This window comes from Hyposmocoma kahamanoa, unplaced genomic scaffold (assembly GCF_003589595.1).
Source record: "Hyposmocoma kahamanoa isolate Upper Pololo Valley unplaced genomic scaffold, ASM358959v1 202, whole genome shotgun sequence".
Classification (NCBI taxonomy): Eukaryota; Metazoa; Arthropoda; class Insecta; order Lepidoptera; family Cosmopterigidae; genus Hyposmocoma; species Hyposmocoma kahamanoa.
This window is the reverse complement of record NW_020653726.1, coordinates 9621120-9637211: the sequence shown is the minus strand read 5'-3', so window position 1 is coordinate 9637211 and position 16092 is coordinate 9621120. Positions and strand designations below refer to the sequence as shown.

The 16092-nt window shown below is 39.7% G+C and overlaps 2 protein-coding genes across 4 annotated transcripts; one reads left to right on the top strand and one right to left on the bottom strand.

The window, feature by feature from the left end:
* Positions 1-8130: 8130 nt before the first annotated feature.
* Positions 8131-9665, top strand: LOC113227183. The gene has a single exon (XM_026460068.1). The coding sequence runs from the start codon at positions 8879-8881 to the stop codon at positions 9623-9625; it is 747 nt and encodes a 248-aa protein (XP_026315853.1). The 5' UTR covers positions 8131-8878; the 3' UTR covers positions 9626-9665.
* A 3334-nt stretch (positions 9666-12999) lies between these two features.
* On the bottom strand, positions 13000-15864 carry LOC113226844 (serine/arginine-rich splicing factor 7-like). Of its 3 annotated transcripts, XR_003310150.1 has the most exons (5): positions 15722-15864; positions 15407-15588; positions 14638-14828; positions 14041-14270; positions 13219-13348 (listed from the first exon to the last, which is right to left on the bottom strand). XR_003310150.1 is itself a non-coding variant. In XM_026459619.1 (4 exons), exons 2-4 carry the CDS (start codon positions 15581-15583, stop codon positions 13195-13197), a joined length of 522 nt encoding a protein of 173 aa, XP_026315404.1. In that variant the 5' UTR covers positions 15584-15588; positions 15722-15864; the 3' UTR covers positions 13001-13194. The 3 variants fall into 3 exon arrangements, 2 of the variants coding, with proteins under 2 accessions (XP_026315405.1, XP_026315404.1); XM_026459619.1 differs by lacking the exon at positions 14041-14270 and having other exon boundaries at positions 13001-13348; XM_026459620.1 differs by lacking the exons at positions 14041-14270; positions 15722-15864 and having other exon boundaries at positions 13000-13348; positions 15407-15586.
* Between the last annotated feature and the right edge of the window lie 228 nt (positions 15865-16092).

Here is a 16092-nt window from a genome sequence, read left to right as displayed (position 1 = left end):
GGTGAGAGGTCTAGCGTTTAAGATGCATTCGACTTCAAGGAGCAGGGTGTTTAAAATCTCTTCTCTGTGTGAGACCTCTTTCAGGGTTACGGCAATGGTAGATTTTACGGATCGAATCAACCGCTCCCAACAACCTCCCATGAACGGTGCAGACGGCGGTATGAAACACCACTCTATTTTACGATCTGTGCAAAATTCGAAGAGCTCCAACAACATCCTCGTCGCGTCGACGAATGACGTACCGTTGTCAGAAAAAATGCGGGCAGGACATCTTCTTCTGGCAATAAAGCGACGAATCGCCATTAAGGCAGAGTCTGAAGATAGTTTTCTACGATTTCCAAATCACCTATCATGCCATACACGTAAAAAGCGCTATCTACCTCTTGGCTTTGCATCTGCAGATGGTGACGGTGAGTGGGCCGAAGTAATCCAGACCGACATGAGTGAAAGGCCGCTGGTGATGTGCTATTCTGGCATCCGGTAGGTCTCCGATGGGTGACACGGGCTTGGCCTTTCGGTTGCGGCAGATCTGGCATTTCTGGGACGTTCCTCTGATGGCTGGTCTTAGGCCAAGAATATGGAATCTCTGGCGCAATTCATTCACCACCAACTCGTTGTTCCCATGAGCGAATCTAACGTGCCAAAAGTGTATGAGTAGCCTGGTGATCCTATGTTTGCCATCTAGCACGATTTGGTTGAGAGAGAGATAACATGCTGACAAGGATCAAGGCCAGAACACTTACAGCGACAAGCGTGGTTGCTGAGACGGGATACATGGCACATCCACTGCACCGGACACATTCGTGTCCACTGGAGCAGCGTGTGTCGTGTAACTCGGCTCGAAGTCCCTCGCCCACTGACGCGCGAGGAAAGTCGCGCACATCTACTACTAACATGGCTACCGCGCACGCGCTAGCAGTAGAGGCTGAACTGCGCAGAATTCAATATAAGCGTGAAAAGCTCGGCTGAACTCCGGGCACAACTCGCTGCAATCGACGCCGAGTCGCACAACGGCTCACAACAGTCGGTCCTTGTTTGGCGCGCTGATGGAGACCACACCCAGGTAACCCTCCAAAGGACCACGGTAAGCCCTGCGGTGGATCCCCACACATCGGCGACACAAGCCCAGGTAAATGTACCTTTGCCTCCTTTGATGTCTGTGCCACTCCCAGAGTCTTTGCCTCAACCAGTTCGGGTCTCATCGACATACGCTTCCAGAATCCCCGTCATTCTCCCACCGCCAAGTTCAGTAAATGATCTTAATAAATCGCAATTACCCAAAGTCACTGATTTATCAGCAGATAACCTACCTATCATACTTAAGGCCATTGCCGACACAGCTTCAGCTGCTAAAATATTACCTAATAATATGAATAGCCCCTCTAAGCCCTCTATTGTCGTTGATTTACCAATCTTCACATGCAATGCTCTGGAGTGGCTCCAGTTCAAAAAAATATTGAATGCTACCAAACATTTATTCACAGACTTGGAGAATGTCACGAGGTTGCGCCCGCTCTCTACGTAGTGCTGCAAAAGGATGTAGTCGCTGCGATGTTGGTTGTAGCAGATGAGCCAAACATTGTGATGGACGCTCTGGAACAGGAATTTGCCCGACCGGAGATGGTCGCCATCCGAGAGCTCAATTTATTGAGGGCGCTGCCCAAAGTGGGTGGTGAGCTCAAAGAATTGAAGACGATGGCCACTCATCTGCGCAATAGCGTAGCGACCATCCGCCTACTCAATCGTGACGAATTTTTACATTTACCTGAAATGTTCTACAGTGTTCTAGCAAAACTCCATCCTAATATGAGAATGAGGTGGTCGGTACGCTCACGCACACGCCGATGTCCAGACGCCGAAAATCATGTTGTTATCGCAGTTTCTGGAGCAGGAATCCAAATTACACAATAAATTTGGCTTGACTTTTGAAAATCACTCTTTTCTTTTATTTGAATCAAAATTCTTCCTGGTTCAAAATCATTGTCAACGTCATTTGAAGACAAAAATTACAACTTTAGACGTGAAAATATTCATACAACAAATACATCCAAGCTAAAACCATCACCTTCTTCTGAGAATTGTTTATTTTGTAACCAATATCATCATTCTATCGTACAATGTCCTGGTTTTAAAGAATTACCGGCACGTAATAAATGGCACTGGATATTAGAACACGTTATATTACGTTACATTAGAGTGTGATACAGGTGCCTCAGCAAGAACGCGCACACCTGGAACCTGTGTAAAGTCAAGCCTTATAGCGTCAGTGACTGCAAGCGTTGGCACGATACACTCCTCCACGACGCCTTTTTGTCTACGCCTGTACAAGCAACACAGAATACAATAATTTCCCGACCAAGCACATCGGTCGAAACGCCCTCATCACAACGTCCATTAGTTCACGAGAATATTAACATGTCCAGGCCATCACCATCATCTACCATTAGTCCAAATTCATATTCCCACACACTTCTTAAAATCGTCCCGGTTATACGGATGGTAGTTCAGCCACGCTAGTAGATGCTGACCTCGCGAGCAACATAGGATGTGTCGGTCCGCAGGAACACATCCATGGTAATGGAGTTGGTGGAATGCACAGAGACTTAAACATATCACATGTGACCTTTTACATACAGGGCAAATATTCATCCGAAAAATACAAAATTCATGACGCCAGGGCAGTAACCTCCCTTTCGTTACATCAAAAGATCCCCTAATAAAAGAATCTATTTGCATAGACAAGAATTGGATAAACGCGCTAAAAAATTGTAGAAACTTCTGCCACACGTTTATATAAAAGCCGCTTCATAGTAGGCATAAGGTCCCCTACAGATACGTAAACGTCAGTAATGGCAATTACGAATGTGGCACTCATTTCTAATTCCAAGATGGCGGCACGATCGTGCGGTCAACAATGTCGATTATGTCTGTAGGCTCCTAATAGACATCGTCGATCGACAATGACGATCGATAGTGACGATCGACACCTTTACCTTGGCGGAAAAACGTACACAATCTCCTGTACCATATTGTTACCAGCTGCAACAGTCGCATCGTTTTAAGAGCTTGGAAAAAATTATGAACAAAGATGTAACGTTTGCTAATGCGTACCGGAAATTTATAATCGATATGTTACAAAAGGGTTACGCTGAGAAATGTCCCTCGCAAAGTTACCATTATACAAAGGGTACCCAGCCGCGCCTCTCAACGTATCTTCTGGTATGTACCCCATATTGGTATATACCATCCACGAAAGAAGAAACCGAGAGAAGTTAATGATGTGGCACCTCAGACACATGGCGTAAGCTTAAACTCGGTTTTGCGTGATTTTAAAAGCGAATCTAGTACTTCATGTCTTTACAGACGCAAGCGCAGCCGTCTACGCTACTAGACGGCGGACGGAATCGAGATTAGCTCCCGTTACCGACGAACTAGTCGAGAGCCTCATACAAGCCTCTCCTCGCCTGCCGTTACCCACCCCGGTAACTGCAGACGCGACTCGCCTCAACAGTTGGTTGAGGCTAGTCCGTGCTACGGCGCGTACTCATTTAGTTGCAAGCAAATTTATTCTTATAATTTGTTTACGTGTTTATAATCCATCCCCATCTTGTCATAGTTCTCGTGCTGGCACCCAAACGTTGGCTGCGGAAGACTTAACCACTGCAGGCGAGGATATTGTACGGAGGTCTCACTGGATGCCTTTAAAGAAGAATAAATTCACATCTTGTCCTTACATCCCTTAGAAGAATGGAAACAAATCTTGTCCTCACATACCTTAAAGAAAAACAGCCGTAATACTCCTAATATTTCATTTCCATCACAAAACTGCACACGCCTACAACGAAATTGTGATAAACGAACTTCGTCAATTCTACGTTTAAGAACCATAGTCAGATCAATATACAATATACAGTACACTTTATTCAAAACAAGCATGAGGTAAAAGATAAGTTAATACAAATGCTGAATGAGACAAACGCTGTTGGACACACAGTTCAAGCAATACTAAGCGACAACGGAGGGGAGTTTGACAACAGAGCCGTCAGAGAAATTTTGAAAAAGCACGGGATTCAGCAGCGCCTTACGATGCCATACACACCAGAACAAAATGGGTGCAGTGAGCGAGAAAATCGTACATTAGTAGAAGCCGCTAGATCCATGATGCACGCAAGAGGTGAGTTACTGCAAGCACTCTGTGCAGAACTCATCAACACGGCCACTTATGTACACAATCGCACAGGTCCGACTAGAGTTGACAATAAAGTGCCGTTTGAATTATGGCATGAGAGGAAACCCAGAATCTCTCATCTGCGTATTATTGGCAGTGAGTGCTACGCTCACATTCCAAAGCAAAAGCGTAAGTAACTGGATAGAAAGGCAGTAAAAGGCAAACTCATTGGGTATGAAAATGACGATGGCTATCGCGTCTGGGATGGTCAAAAGATTATTCGATCCAGAGATATTACTTTCGAACCCGGTGTTGAATTTAAAGTCTCCACAAAGGTTTCTGACTATCCTATAGAAATAGAGGGAGATATTTCAGATATATCAGCGTGTATTTCTGACGATACTTCAGAAGTAGAGGAGACAGGCAACGACAGACACCGGCCCCATCAGCGTGTATTTCTGACGATACTTCAGAAGTAGAGGGACACAAGCAACGACAAACACCGGTCCCAATTGAGAACCCTGACGATACTGCAGGATTAAGTTCAGACATTCAACAGCAGGACAAAATACCTCATGAACAACTTGTCGATGAAAATTTTAAAGATGCTGAAGAGGAATTCGAAGTTCATGAACCGGAACTTAATTCAAAATCTTCGCATGCTCGTCGAAAGTATGGAAATTAAAGAAAAGTCTCTATGGATTAAAGCAGGCCCACGTTGCTGGAATTCGTGCTTTGAAGAGATTTTACTTGATATGAGCTTTCAACAGAGTGATTCTGACAGCTCTTTTTATTAAGAAGGTATCATTACCTTGTTCATACAAGAAACTGCTCTAGGCTAGTAGCTGCAACAGATAAAGAGTTAGTCGACGATTTCCTAAATGATATTAAGAAGAGGCTGAAAATAACCACGAAACTTGCGTCTTTTTACTTAGGTTTGGAAATCGATAGATCAAAAGATAATGACATCTTTATAAGGCAAGAAGCTTATACTAAAAAAATCCTGGAACGGTTTGGTATGTTGAAATACAATCCCATTTCAACACCGATACAAAAGGATTCTTCTGATGAAACAAGAGAAGTAGAGAAATGGAAGAAAAAAATATTTCCTTACAGAGAAGCTGAAGGTGCTCTTGCATACCTAATGGTAGCTACACGTCTCAATTTAGCATATGCAGTGGGTATGGTATCAAGGAAGTTGGAAAACCCCACAAAATACGATTGGCAAACCGTGAAGAGAATATTTAGATATCTGCAAGGATCAATGACCTTTGGAATAAAATATAGCTCAAACTTTGAAAAAGAAGTTATAGAAGGCTACAGCGATGCTGACCATGCTGGTGACATGTTGACAGGACGTTCAACCACTGGAGTGGCGTGTCTCTATGCAGGAGGTGCCGTATCATGGCTTAGTCAAAGACAACCATCGGTTGCAATCTCTGCAACCGAAGCAGAAATTGTAGCGGCTAGTGAAGCAACCAGAGAACTTATATGGCTTCAGAGAATATTCTGTGATCTGATAGATATTAAGGAAGTGCCAACTTTAAAAGTTGACTATGAAGCTGCTATTCGCCTTGCTCATAATCCTGAGTTTCATATGAGGACTAAACACATTCGTGTCAGACACTTCTTCGTTCGTGAAGCTGTTCAAGATGGTCTTGCAGTTGTGGAAAAAACAAGCTCTGCCATTCAACTAGCAGACATAATGACTAAGGCCGTACCCCAACCAAGACTCATAGAAATACGAGCTAAGCTGGGAGTACATGAGAACATTTAGAGAATCATGAGAAACTTTCTTCTTGTCAGTGAGGGAAAGTGTCATGGATAGTGTTCCTGGCTACTGAAAAGATTTAGTTTTTTTGGAAAGCTTTTGTTCTGTATTATACTGTGTCACTCATGTCTTAGTTTTTCCTTGTAACTTTAAATTCTCTATTTATTTGGTATTTACAAGTGTTATAAAGAGCTTCTACTCAAAAAACGCACGCTCTAACACGCCATACTCAGAACGCTTTGTAAGAAGTGTGAAGACGGCATTAAGAGTTACTTTAGTCGGACAAGCACCTTAGTCAGAAATTTTCGAGACTCTTCTTTTGGAAGCCGAAGCGATCGTAAACAGTCGTCCCCTAACACGAACATGTGTTAGGGGACGACTGTTTACGATTGTTTGTTGCCAATTGGTGGATTGGTGGTTGCCAATGACGTCGACCAAACACTCACTCCTTTTAATTTTTTATTAGGCACTTAATCCAACCAAATCATCATGGGCTTAGATGACCGTGACCTTGTCCGTAGGGTAGAGTGGAAGAAATTCCTCCGTCTGACTGACCACTTTCGATCTAGGCGGGTCAAGGAGATACTACCTATCCTTCAAAGCCGACCTCCGGGAACTCCTCTAATGTAGGAGACTTGGTAATCATCGCCAATGTCACGTTACCTAGAGGTGGATGGCCCAAAGGTAAAGTAATCCAACTTTACCCCTGGTAGAGACGGTGAGGTCAGGGTCGCAGACGTGGCGACTCGTGGCGGCACGCTACGTAAGGAAATTCATTAGGATACCTATAGATTCCTCTATACGGAGTCTACGGTCCCATCCTTTTCTCCGCCCGGACGATGTAGCGAATCGCTACAAATCTTTTTCTATATATTTTATAAATAGTCTCTTTTTTACTTAAATTCTAAATTTAAACGAGATTTTTTTGGCGCCTTTTTCTTCACTTGAGCTCTTAGGGGATTGAAAAATTTGAGCTGTTTTGCTTTGATAGCAATATACGTGTTTAAAATAAAATTAATAAATTGTAAGTACATCCTCTTGGCCTTGCTCACTCGTTGTTAGCTTCCACCCTTTACCCTTTCACCCATTGATACAGTCCGCCACAAATTGGTTAATCGTTAATTGCGACAACATCAATTAATTAATTGTAATTGTTAATTACAATTAAGGAAGGACTGTACATTACCATCGCACGATTTGAGGGGTGAGAGGGGGGAGGGGAGGGAACCCTTCGTGCAAGTTTCAAAGTTAGGAAGTTAATAGTTTTCGAGATATTAATTTTTGAAAATTCGAAAAAAATAACCTCAAAAAATCATGTTTTCGCACCAAAGAGCGGGGTAAACCCCTCCCCCCGAACCCCTAGCGGGAAAATCCCACCCCCAAACCACCCCCCCAACCCCACTTCCTGTGTTATATGAAAAACTAAATTTAAACCTAAAACCAGGCAAAAACGCAAAATCCTAATTGATGCATACATCAAACAGTAAACAACAACAAACAACATGGCGTTCTTTACGCGTTTCGTTATTTTTTTGCAACAAAAAATAATTGTTCAATAAAAAATAAAAGCTTACATACTAATTATAGTAAATTTCTATGTTAAATTTACAATTACGTATTAATTTGTGCTGTTTAATTCAATACTGCGGAAAATTTTTGAAATAACGCAAAAAAATAAACATTTTCGTAAAAAAAAATGAACGAAACGCGGCGCGTGCTTTCCTAACCTATAAAACCTGTTTCCTATCATATATTTTCGAATATTTCAATAATTTTTATTATCAAAACTACGAGTTTCCTAAAGCTAATATTTTAGGATTACACTGCTAACTATGTAATCTATTCACCATATTAATTTCAACTCTCAACTCGTGCGATGGTAATGTACAGTTGAGCCACAATTAATTATTAGCTTATTGCTGTTGTCGCGATTGAAAATTAATACATTTTTAGTTGCTGTTGTCACGATTGACAGTTAATTAATTGTCAATCTTTAATTCGTCTTAATAATTAAATTTTGCCCAACACTGCCAGGTGGTGACAAACGGGATAAAAAAATCTCTAAATGGGAAAAAAAATACCCATAATATGTTACCAGATGGTAATATGGGATAAAAAGATCTGTTGTTGCCACTGGCGACAAATGGAATTTAAAAGTTAAAAGGTGGAACGGAAGTGTCAACTTCGCCTCGCTACGCTAGAAGGCGCGCCTTGAGGCTGTAGTATTTCGTCAACGTTTGACGCCACATAGCGTCTGCCTACCGCGGATTCACCAGGCGTCGCCGACGGCAGCTACGGAATTCCGCGGCCAAGCTTGATTGCTATCCTCCGAAGCAATCAGTATCAGTTACGAATTCATCGGCCAGGATTAACCTTCAATGTTTACTTGACATCACGGTGACTAGGATCCTTCAAAGTCTTTCTGATGATGTGTAAAATAAACAGCTAAAGCTAATATCTAAGTGGGGATTTGATGGTGCTTCCAACCAAAGCCGATACAAACAGAAAATGGAAGGCGAGCAAGATGATTCAAGCATTTTCATGACCACATTAGTGCCATTAAAACTGACAGATGGAGATAATACTTTATGAACGAACCCAAAACCTTGCTCGGCTGTGTATTGTCGTCCAGATCAGTTTACTTTTGTAGAAGAGAGCGAAGCAGTTGTCATTGATCACAAAAGACAAATGGATGATGAAATCAAGGCCCTTATCCCCACAGAATGCAGTAATATTAACAGTGTGACTCATCAACTATTAATGACAATGATTGACGGTAAAGTCTGCACTTATCTTTCTGAAGCCAGATCAAATGCATCATGCTACCTGTGTTTATCGAAACCAACAGAAATGAACCGCTTAGATGCTGTAACATCAAAGACCGTGTGTTCTGATATATATGAGCTGGCTTGTCATCCCTACATGCCCGAATAAATTGCATGGAATGTCTGTTACACATTGTGTACAGACTTGACTTCAAACAGTGGGCTGCGAGAAGTAATGAGCACAAAGAGATGTTGCAGACAAGAAAGAAACTGATTCAAAATAAATTCAAAGATGAGCTCAATCTGTTGATTGATATAGTGAAACAAGGTTCAGGAACTACGAATGATGGGAATACAGCCAGAAAGTTTTTCGAGTTTCCCAAAAAAACTGCAACTATTACTGGGTTGGATGAAGAATTTATCAAGAGATTTGCTGTTATTTTGCAGGCAATCACATCTGGAGAAAAGATTGACATTGTCAAATTCAAATATTTTGCCCGCAAAACAGCAGAAATATACGTGGAATTATACGACTGGTATTACATGTCGGCAACTGTGCATAAATTATTAATTCATGGGGCTGACATAATAGAGAAAAACAACATTGTGCCTATTGGGACTCTTTCGGAAGAAGCCTCAGAGTCTCGAAATAAAGATTTCAGGAGGTTCAGGGAACATCATTCTAGGAAAAGAAGCAGGCAAGATTCAAATCTAGACATCCTGAATATGCTTGTGTCTTCAGATCCTGTTCTAAGTGCACAAAGGCCTAAATTAGATGCCAAGAGAAAGCAGAGCTTTTTTGCTGAAACTCTTGATCTAATACAGTTTCAGCAGACTGAGTTCGAGGTTTTAGATATCTCCAATCTGGATTCTAACTCAGAATTGGAGTCCGACAACAAGAGTGATAAGGAGAATTTGTAAATTTAATTACGTATTATGATTTCTTGCTATTTTTGTAAGTTTATTGTACCAATAGGTTTAAGTAGTTATTAATTCATCAAATTAGTCATTAAAATATTTTGTATGTTGTATTTAAAGTAGGTACTGCTTTTTTTAAATATTTTTTTGGTTTTTAGATATTTATGTAGTTAACTAGAAATGTTTCATTTTTAGTTTTGTCTTTGGTTAGGTTTTAGTATAGGTGCTTAGGTACCTATTTATTATTTGATATACACTACCGTCCAAAAGTTTGGAATCACTAGGGTAATTTTAATTTAAACGACTGTAATATGTGTAAAGTATACTAAACTTTATTACACTTTAATCTTAATTAAACCTTAGATTAGCATTCAGTTAAATAGAATCAGTACAAATAAAAACAAAGTATACAGTTTTCGTTAAATTTTCGCTTCGTCAAAATGGCCACCCTTATTCTTAATTACTAGTTCACAAATTTTACTCATTCTTATGATTAATTTATTAAAGTATTCGGATTCCAGTGACTTCCATTCGCTCTGTAAATATTCCCACAACTGTGCTGAGCTTGATGGGCACCGGCTCTTCACTTTTCTATCCAGTTCATCCCATACTAATTCAATCGGAGACAAATCTGGCGATTGTGAGGGCCACTTCATAATTTGCAAAACTTTTTGACTTCGTTTTTGCTCTAAAAACTCCTGGCATAATTTGGATGAATGCTTAGGGTCATTATCTTGTTGAAAAACAAAATTTCGACCAATCACATTAATTCCAGAGGGAATGGCATTTTCTTGAAGTATTTTCAGATAGCCTTCTTTATTCAGTTTCCCGGTGATTTTGATCAGATGGCCGGGTTTATTATTACCAAAGCATCCCCAAACCATCACACTGCCACCGCCATGCTTAATAGTCTGCACAGTACACGCTTCTAAAGCCCGCTCCTCTTTTGATCGGCGCACAAAAACTCGTCTATTGGATCCAAAAATCTGAAATTTGGACTCATCCGTCCAAAGCACTTTTTTCCAGTCTTCTACTGTCCAGTTTTTATGTGTTTTGGCCCACTCCAGTCTTTTTCTTTTATGAACACTAGTCCATCTGGGTTTTTTGGCTGCTACACATCCTCTTAGACCAGCAGATAGTAAACGCCTTTTAACAGTTGTTATTGAAACTGGCTTTTCTCGGGTTTCATTTAAAGTAGCGGCAATTTGAGGTGCAGTTAAACGTCGATTTCGTTTCGATAACGTCACAATGTAGTCATCTTCCTGCTTTTTTGTAGATTTGGGACGTCCAGATCTCTTCCGGTCTTGATTTCCTCCAGTAGCTTTTTTTCGTACAAGAGTATAATGTACACCTTTGTATGAAACACCGATCTTTTCTGCGATTTGCCGCATAGAATAGCCTTCTTCGTTCAAAGTACAGATAGCACTCCGCTGTTCAAGCGAAATCTGTTTCCTTTTTGCCATTTTATGAGCTTGCAAACTTTTGTAACTATCACAAGAACGTCACAAATCAGACTGAACTCTAAACTGATAATTTTTGCAATAATACACCCACATTTCAAAGATTAGACACTACTCATTACTACAACAATGCTTAAAAGCGCCAATTGTAACAAATCTTCAAACGGCGGTGTCGCAACTTGAGTGGTCATAAAACACGTGTGTCGGTCTTTTTTGAAAACAATGGATAGTTGATAAGAAATTAGTGTTTTTGTTAAATGTTATTGTTAGTACGTTCGTAAAAATACTGATCTCTAATAACAATACGTTTTTTGATGGATTTATTGCGGTATAGTTTTTCTGCCGACGAAAATTAGGTGATTCCAAACTTTTGGACGGTAGTGTAAGTGTAATTTTTTTAGTTTTGTTTCAGTTTAATAATATTACTTGAAAGTTTTATTGTATGTTTAAATTTTTTTATACAATTGTATTGTAACTTCATTTGAATTAAAATATTTTTTGTATCTATTTTATAGTATTTTAATATTTTTGTAACCTCTGTTTTATTGAAATTATTAATAAAAAAATAATAAGAAACATATTTTTAAATATATTTTGTTTCATCTTGTTTAGTATATTCTTATTATTTAGAAATACTATGTTCTTAACTTAGACACTAAAAGGAGAAACAGTTCCTTTTAGTGTGTAACTTAAGAATGTATATAAACAAACAAAAATATTTTAACAATTAAATAGGTAGTTGTAATTACTTAATCCCTTGTTTTTAGATTCATTAGAAAACTAAACAATGTTTGTCTAAGTGTCTACTCTTCGGGAATATAGGGGTGATGCTATGTTATGTAAAAAGTTTGTGTTCCTTAACTCAAAGACCAAATAATTTCGTTTCACATGTAAAATTAAATAAAAATATTTTGATGATTTTTTAAAAAAAGGCATTTATGACCGTTTTCTGGAGTATGCCAAAAAATTATAAATAATTAGCACTATAACCACCTGTAAGGATATTACGGTTTTCCTTGCCGTTTAAAAGATAATTCGATTTTTCGTAAAAAATTATTCCAAAAAGAATTATACTCCTTCGTTTTTGAACATAATCAACTCGGGTGTCATATTTGTACATAGTAATAACTAAAAGAAGCAATATTCGGCAAAAAACTGACACTTGCAAATTGAAATCCCTAAGTCTGTGAAAGCCGATTTTCAGCCCACCGTGCGGCAGCGGGTTTGCTCTCGATCTCCGTCCTAAACAATTACTGCCAAATAAGCAATACTTCACCAAAAGAAAAGACGCGTGATGCGAATGAAAATTCATACTGAATATTTGTCTTTTAATTTTGTCGAATATTACTTATTTGACAGTAATTGTTTCGGACGGAGATCGTTTTGAGCTCGTATCTAGTTTGCTTTACACAATTGGCCATAAAGTTCATTACGCTGTGTACAATATCGTTACAAAAAGTAGTTTCCATTCCGTTCCGTCGCAATATAAATTGAGCCTTAAAGAGCGTTTATTCGACACGAATTTCATTGCCCTCACGCTGCGCAGAGACCGCGTGGCCGCCGCAGTGACCGTTTGCACGTGTTCAGAGACCGAACTGTCATGGCAAAACGCTCTCTATTTATTTACCATTTACGTTTCAAATTAAATGAGGCCGACTTGTCCTTGGTCTACGGGGTTCCATTCCGAGGAATTTAAATGTTGCCTAGTAAATAGAATTCAGATTTGCTATTAATGTACGTGAAAGTGTGGTAATTCCAGCTACCGCGAGGTAGTCGCACGAAAACTTCGCGTCGTATAACTAAGCGCTTACGGTGCAGTCAGATCTTGCCTAGGAGCTGTGATTCACGAGATTGAAAGACAGTGCCGCCGAAAAATGGTAACGACGAAGATGCATTCATTAAGAAAGTTAAAATAAAACAATATTTAAAAAGTCAGTTTATTGATCAAATCATAATACAAAAGCAATACGTACCTAGCATACGTAGCATGTAGAATACATAGGAATGTAATTTTATTGCGTACAACAGAATCGGCAGAATGAAAAGCAAAATCTTGACATTCTTAAAACGAATGACGTCTTATTACTAGAGTACCCAGAATCATCAAAATATTTAGTTGGACTTCTTAGAATCTTTCGATGGCGAACGAGACCTCGAACGGGAGACGGAACGGCCCTTTGAACGGGACCTGGAGCGGCTGCGGCTGCGGGAACGAGAGCCAGAGCGCGGTGAGCGGGATCTTGTGCGACGGCGGGACCTCGAGCGGCTGTAAATATACAAGCACTAACTTAAAATATTGTTTCTCCAAATATGAGAATGCTCTTTCAACTTTATCTACACTACAAACAACTGACCCAATCCATCGTTGTACATCGTCGTGAGGCGATATATTAGCATGTGGCATTAGGCGAATCTTTACACCAATATCCAAACTCTAGTCGCACTTCTGTAGAATCCGTAATTTCTATCATTTAAAGTCAGTATCATGTAAGAGAAAACGTCGCGCTTTGTATAAGGTATGTTTACCCTACAAAACACAGCAACTAGTACAGGGCGTAATGTTTGTAGAGCCTGACCATAAATATTTTCAAATATCTCATTTTGCTATCCTATCAGTAAAAATATTGAAAAACACACAATTCCCAGCCTTATCCAAGTTTATAAATGAACAAATTGTGAATTGCTACTTTTATAATTGAATGATCTGACGAGAACAAAATAAACCACACAGAATCACTTGTCACACCAAGGGGTAGATCATCTTACAGTTCACAACCAATGTAAGTCCACTTCTAAAGCATTGTGAGATCTCCATTTCCTTGCCATCAGAATGACTTATATGTAAAGAGCTACATAACGCAAAATATACTACCTTGAGCCTACAAAACTGAAAGAAATGTTTATGAAGAAAGAAGGTCTGCTCTGAACACAATTTATGGGATAAAATGTGTAACTCACTGAGTGCACGCAGTGATTACATTAGACGTGTGTAGCGGGGCGCAGAACGAACATTACTCTCAATGTAGTTCGCGACAGTGAAGTACGCACGCTGCTACGTAGTTCGCAGAGCAAAGTTAGATGTGGCCAACTTAGCGGCGCTCACGCCGCGAAGTGAAAGCTACGTAGCGCAGACAATAAGAAGTGCAGACACTGACGAGTTCGTTCTCGGCGCACAGGCCAATGATAACCTATAACATAGTTATCATTGGTTTATGTGGGTCCATAAATAAGGAATGGAATCTTTACATTACACCATTGTTTACTTCTTAACGGAATAAGGTGTTAAATATTTACCAGTGTCTGCAACTATGTTATATAGGTTGCAGTACTAATATATTATATAAATATATTTAACACTATTACTGACATTTTAGTTGAAATATAAACTTACCTACTTTTAACGCTCTAGTTGATTTGTCAAGATACTCTGTGTTAGATCAGTGTATTTATGAAATTAATAATTACAAATAAAGATTCCATACCAAATACTTAATTTCCATGACAAACACGAATGATGGTTGATGTTAACCCATTTTAGGAGGTTAAATAAGTTACCTGCGGCGACGGCGACGCGTGCAGTCTCTGGCATAGTGGCCACGGTCACCGCAGTCGTAGCAGCGGTCGTCATAAGGGCGTGGAGGCAGCCGGGAGCGCGGTGGCGGCCCGCGTCCTCCATAGCGACCACCATTTGAAGTTTCCACACGTGCACGGCGTCCACATATTGTACGTCCATCTAAACCACGTACCTGTAACAGTTTCCTTACTAAAGCCTTGCGCAGATACTGTTGTAATGGTGGATAGCCATTATCTATTTAAATGTCTCCAAAATAAAGGGGCAATACTTATGAAGGTGGATTCATCAGCCTGGCCGGCTGGATTAAACCTTTTACAAAGTGGCAGATGTTGGTGATATTATTATTATCTTCAGCACTTGTAGATTTTGGGAATGAGTTTGCAAAATGTGTGCCATTGCTAGTTTTTTTTTGTTCACCCTTTTGAAAAAAGCACACACATGATTATCGTACTAAGGATGATCAGTCAATCATATAAATATGGCAAATAAATATATTAGACCGAAATATTTATCTGCGTAATAACACTGCCACAGGGGATGCGGTGATGTGAGTGGAGACCACTGGGTACTTGACTGGCGTACCACTGATAAAGGTGTCACAATATCACTGTAAATCTAACGCAATTGGAAGACTGAAAAATACCAAGAGTACCAGTGGTAGGTAGGTCATAAAAACTTAACAAATGACTATTGTTGGAGCAGATTATTTTTATAGGAAACACATTTGAATAAACTGTGAATGTCACTTACCGCATCCTCAGCGTCACGAGGATCTTCAAATTCGACAAACGCGAAGCCGGGTGGATTCCGAGCCACCCAAACATTCCTTAACGGCCCGTAGTATGAAAATGCATCTTCAAGTTCAGGTTTGCTCGCATTGTTACCCAAATCACCAACATAAACCTTGCAATCACCGTACCTAGACATATTTCCTACAAAAAAAAATTACACCAATTTTTCTGGAACCGCATGCATCAGAATAGATTTCTTCAATTCCAATGATAATTATAACTTTTCTCTATATGTAGATGAAAATTATTATTATCATTGGTATTTAAAGCTTACCTCTACACAATATCACTACCTAATCTGCGATTAGGAGTTTATTTCAGTAAGGTAACTGCGTCACGATACTAATAAAATAATCGCTTACAAAATGGCGGGCGGTGACGGAAGAAACGACGAAATAGCGTACGTACTAGGGATGCATATTGCAATTAGATTTTTATGAAAGTCGATTCAAGCAAATACGACCTAGCAATTTTTTGAATCGATTAATTTCAATGCGATTTTTAAGCAATCGATTCAACATTAAAGTGAATTGGATCATCTAGACTGTATTGTTATTTAAAAAAAAAGCCTCGTTCTATTAATTTGTTGTGATTAGTAAAAAATAGGTAATGTCACTTGTTTACATCAACGAAGCAAGATCGATT

Excerpts from the sequence above, each read along its gene's own strand:
- LOC113226844 (XM_026459619.1), bottom strand. The coding sequence starts at position 15,583 with ATGTCTAGGTACGGTGATTGCAAGGTTTATGTTGGTGATTTGGGTAAC. Across the intron at positions 14,829-15,406 it reads CTCGTGACGCTGAGGATGCG|GTACGTGGTTTAGATGGACG; the intron begins GTAAGTGACATT and ends AAACTGTTACAG. Across the intron at positions 13,349-14,637 it reads ACGCGTCGCCGTCGCCGCAG|CCGCTCGAGGTCCCGCCGTC; the intron begins GTAACTTATTTA and ends GTATATTTACAG.
- LOC113227183 (XM_026460068.1), top strand. The coding sequence starts at position 8,879 with ATGGAATGTCTGTTACACATTGTGTACAGACTTGACTTCAAACAGTGG.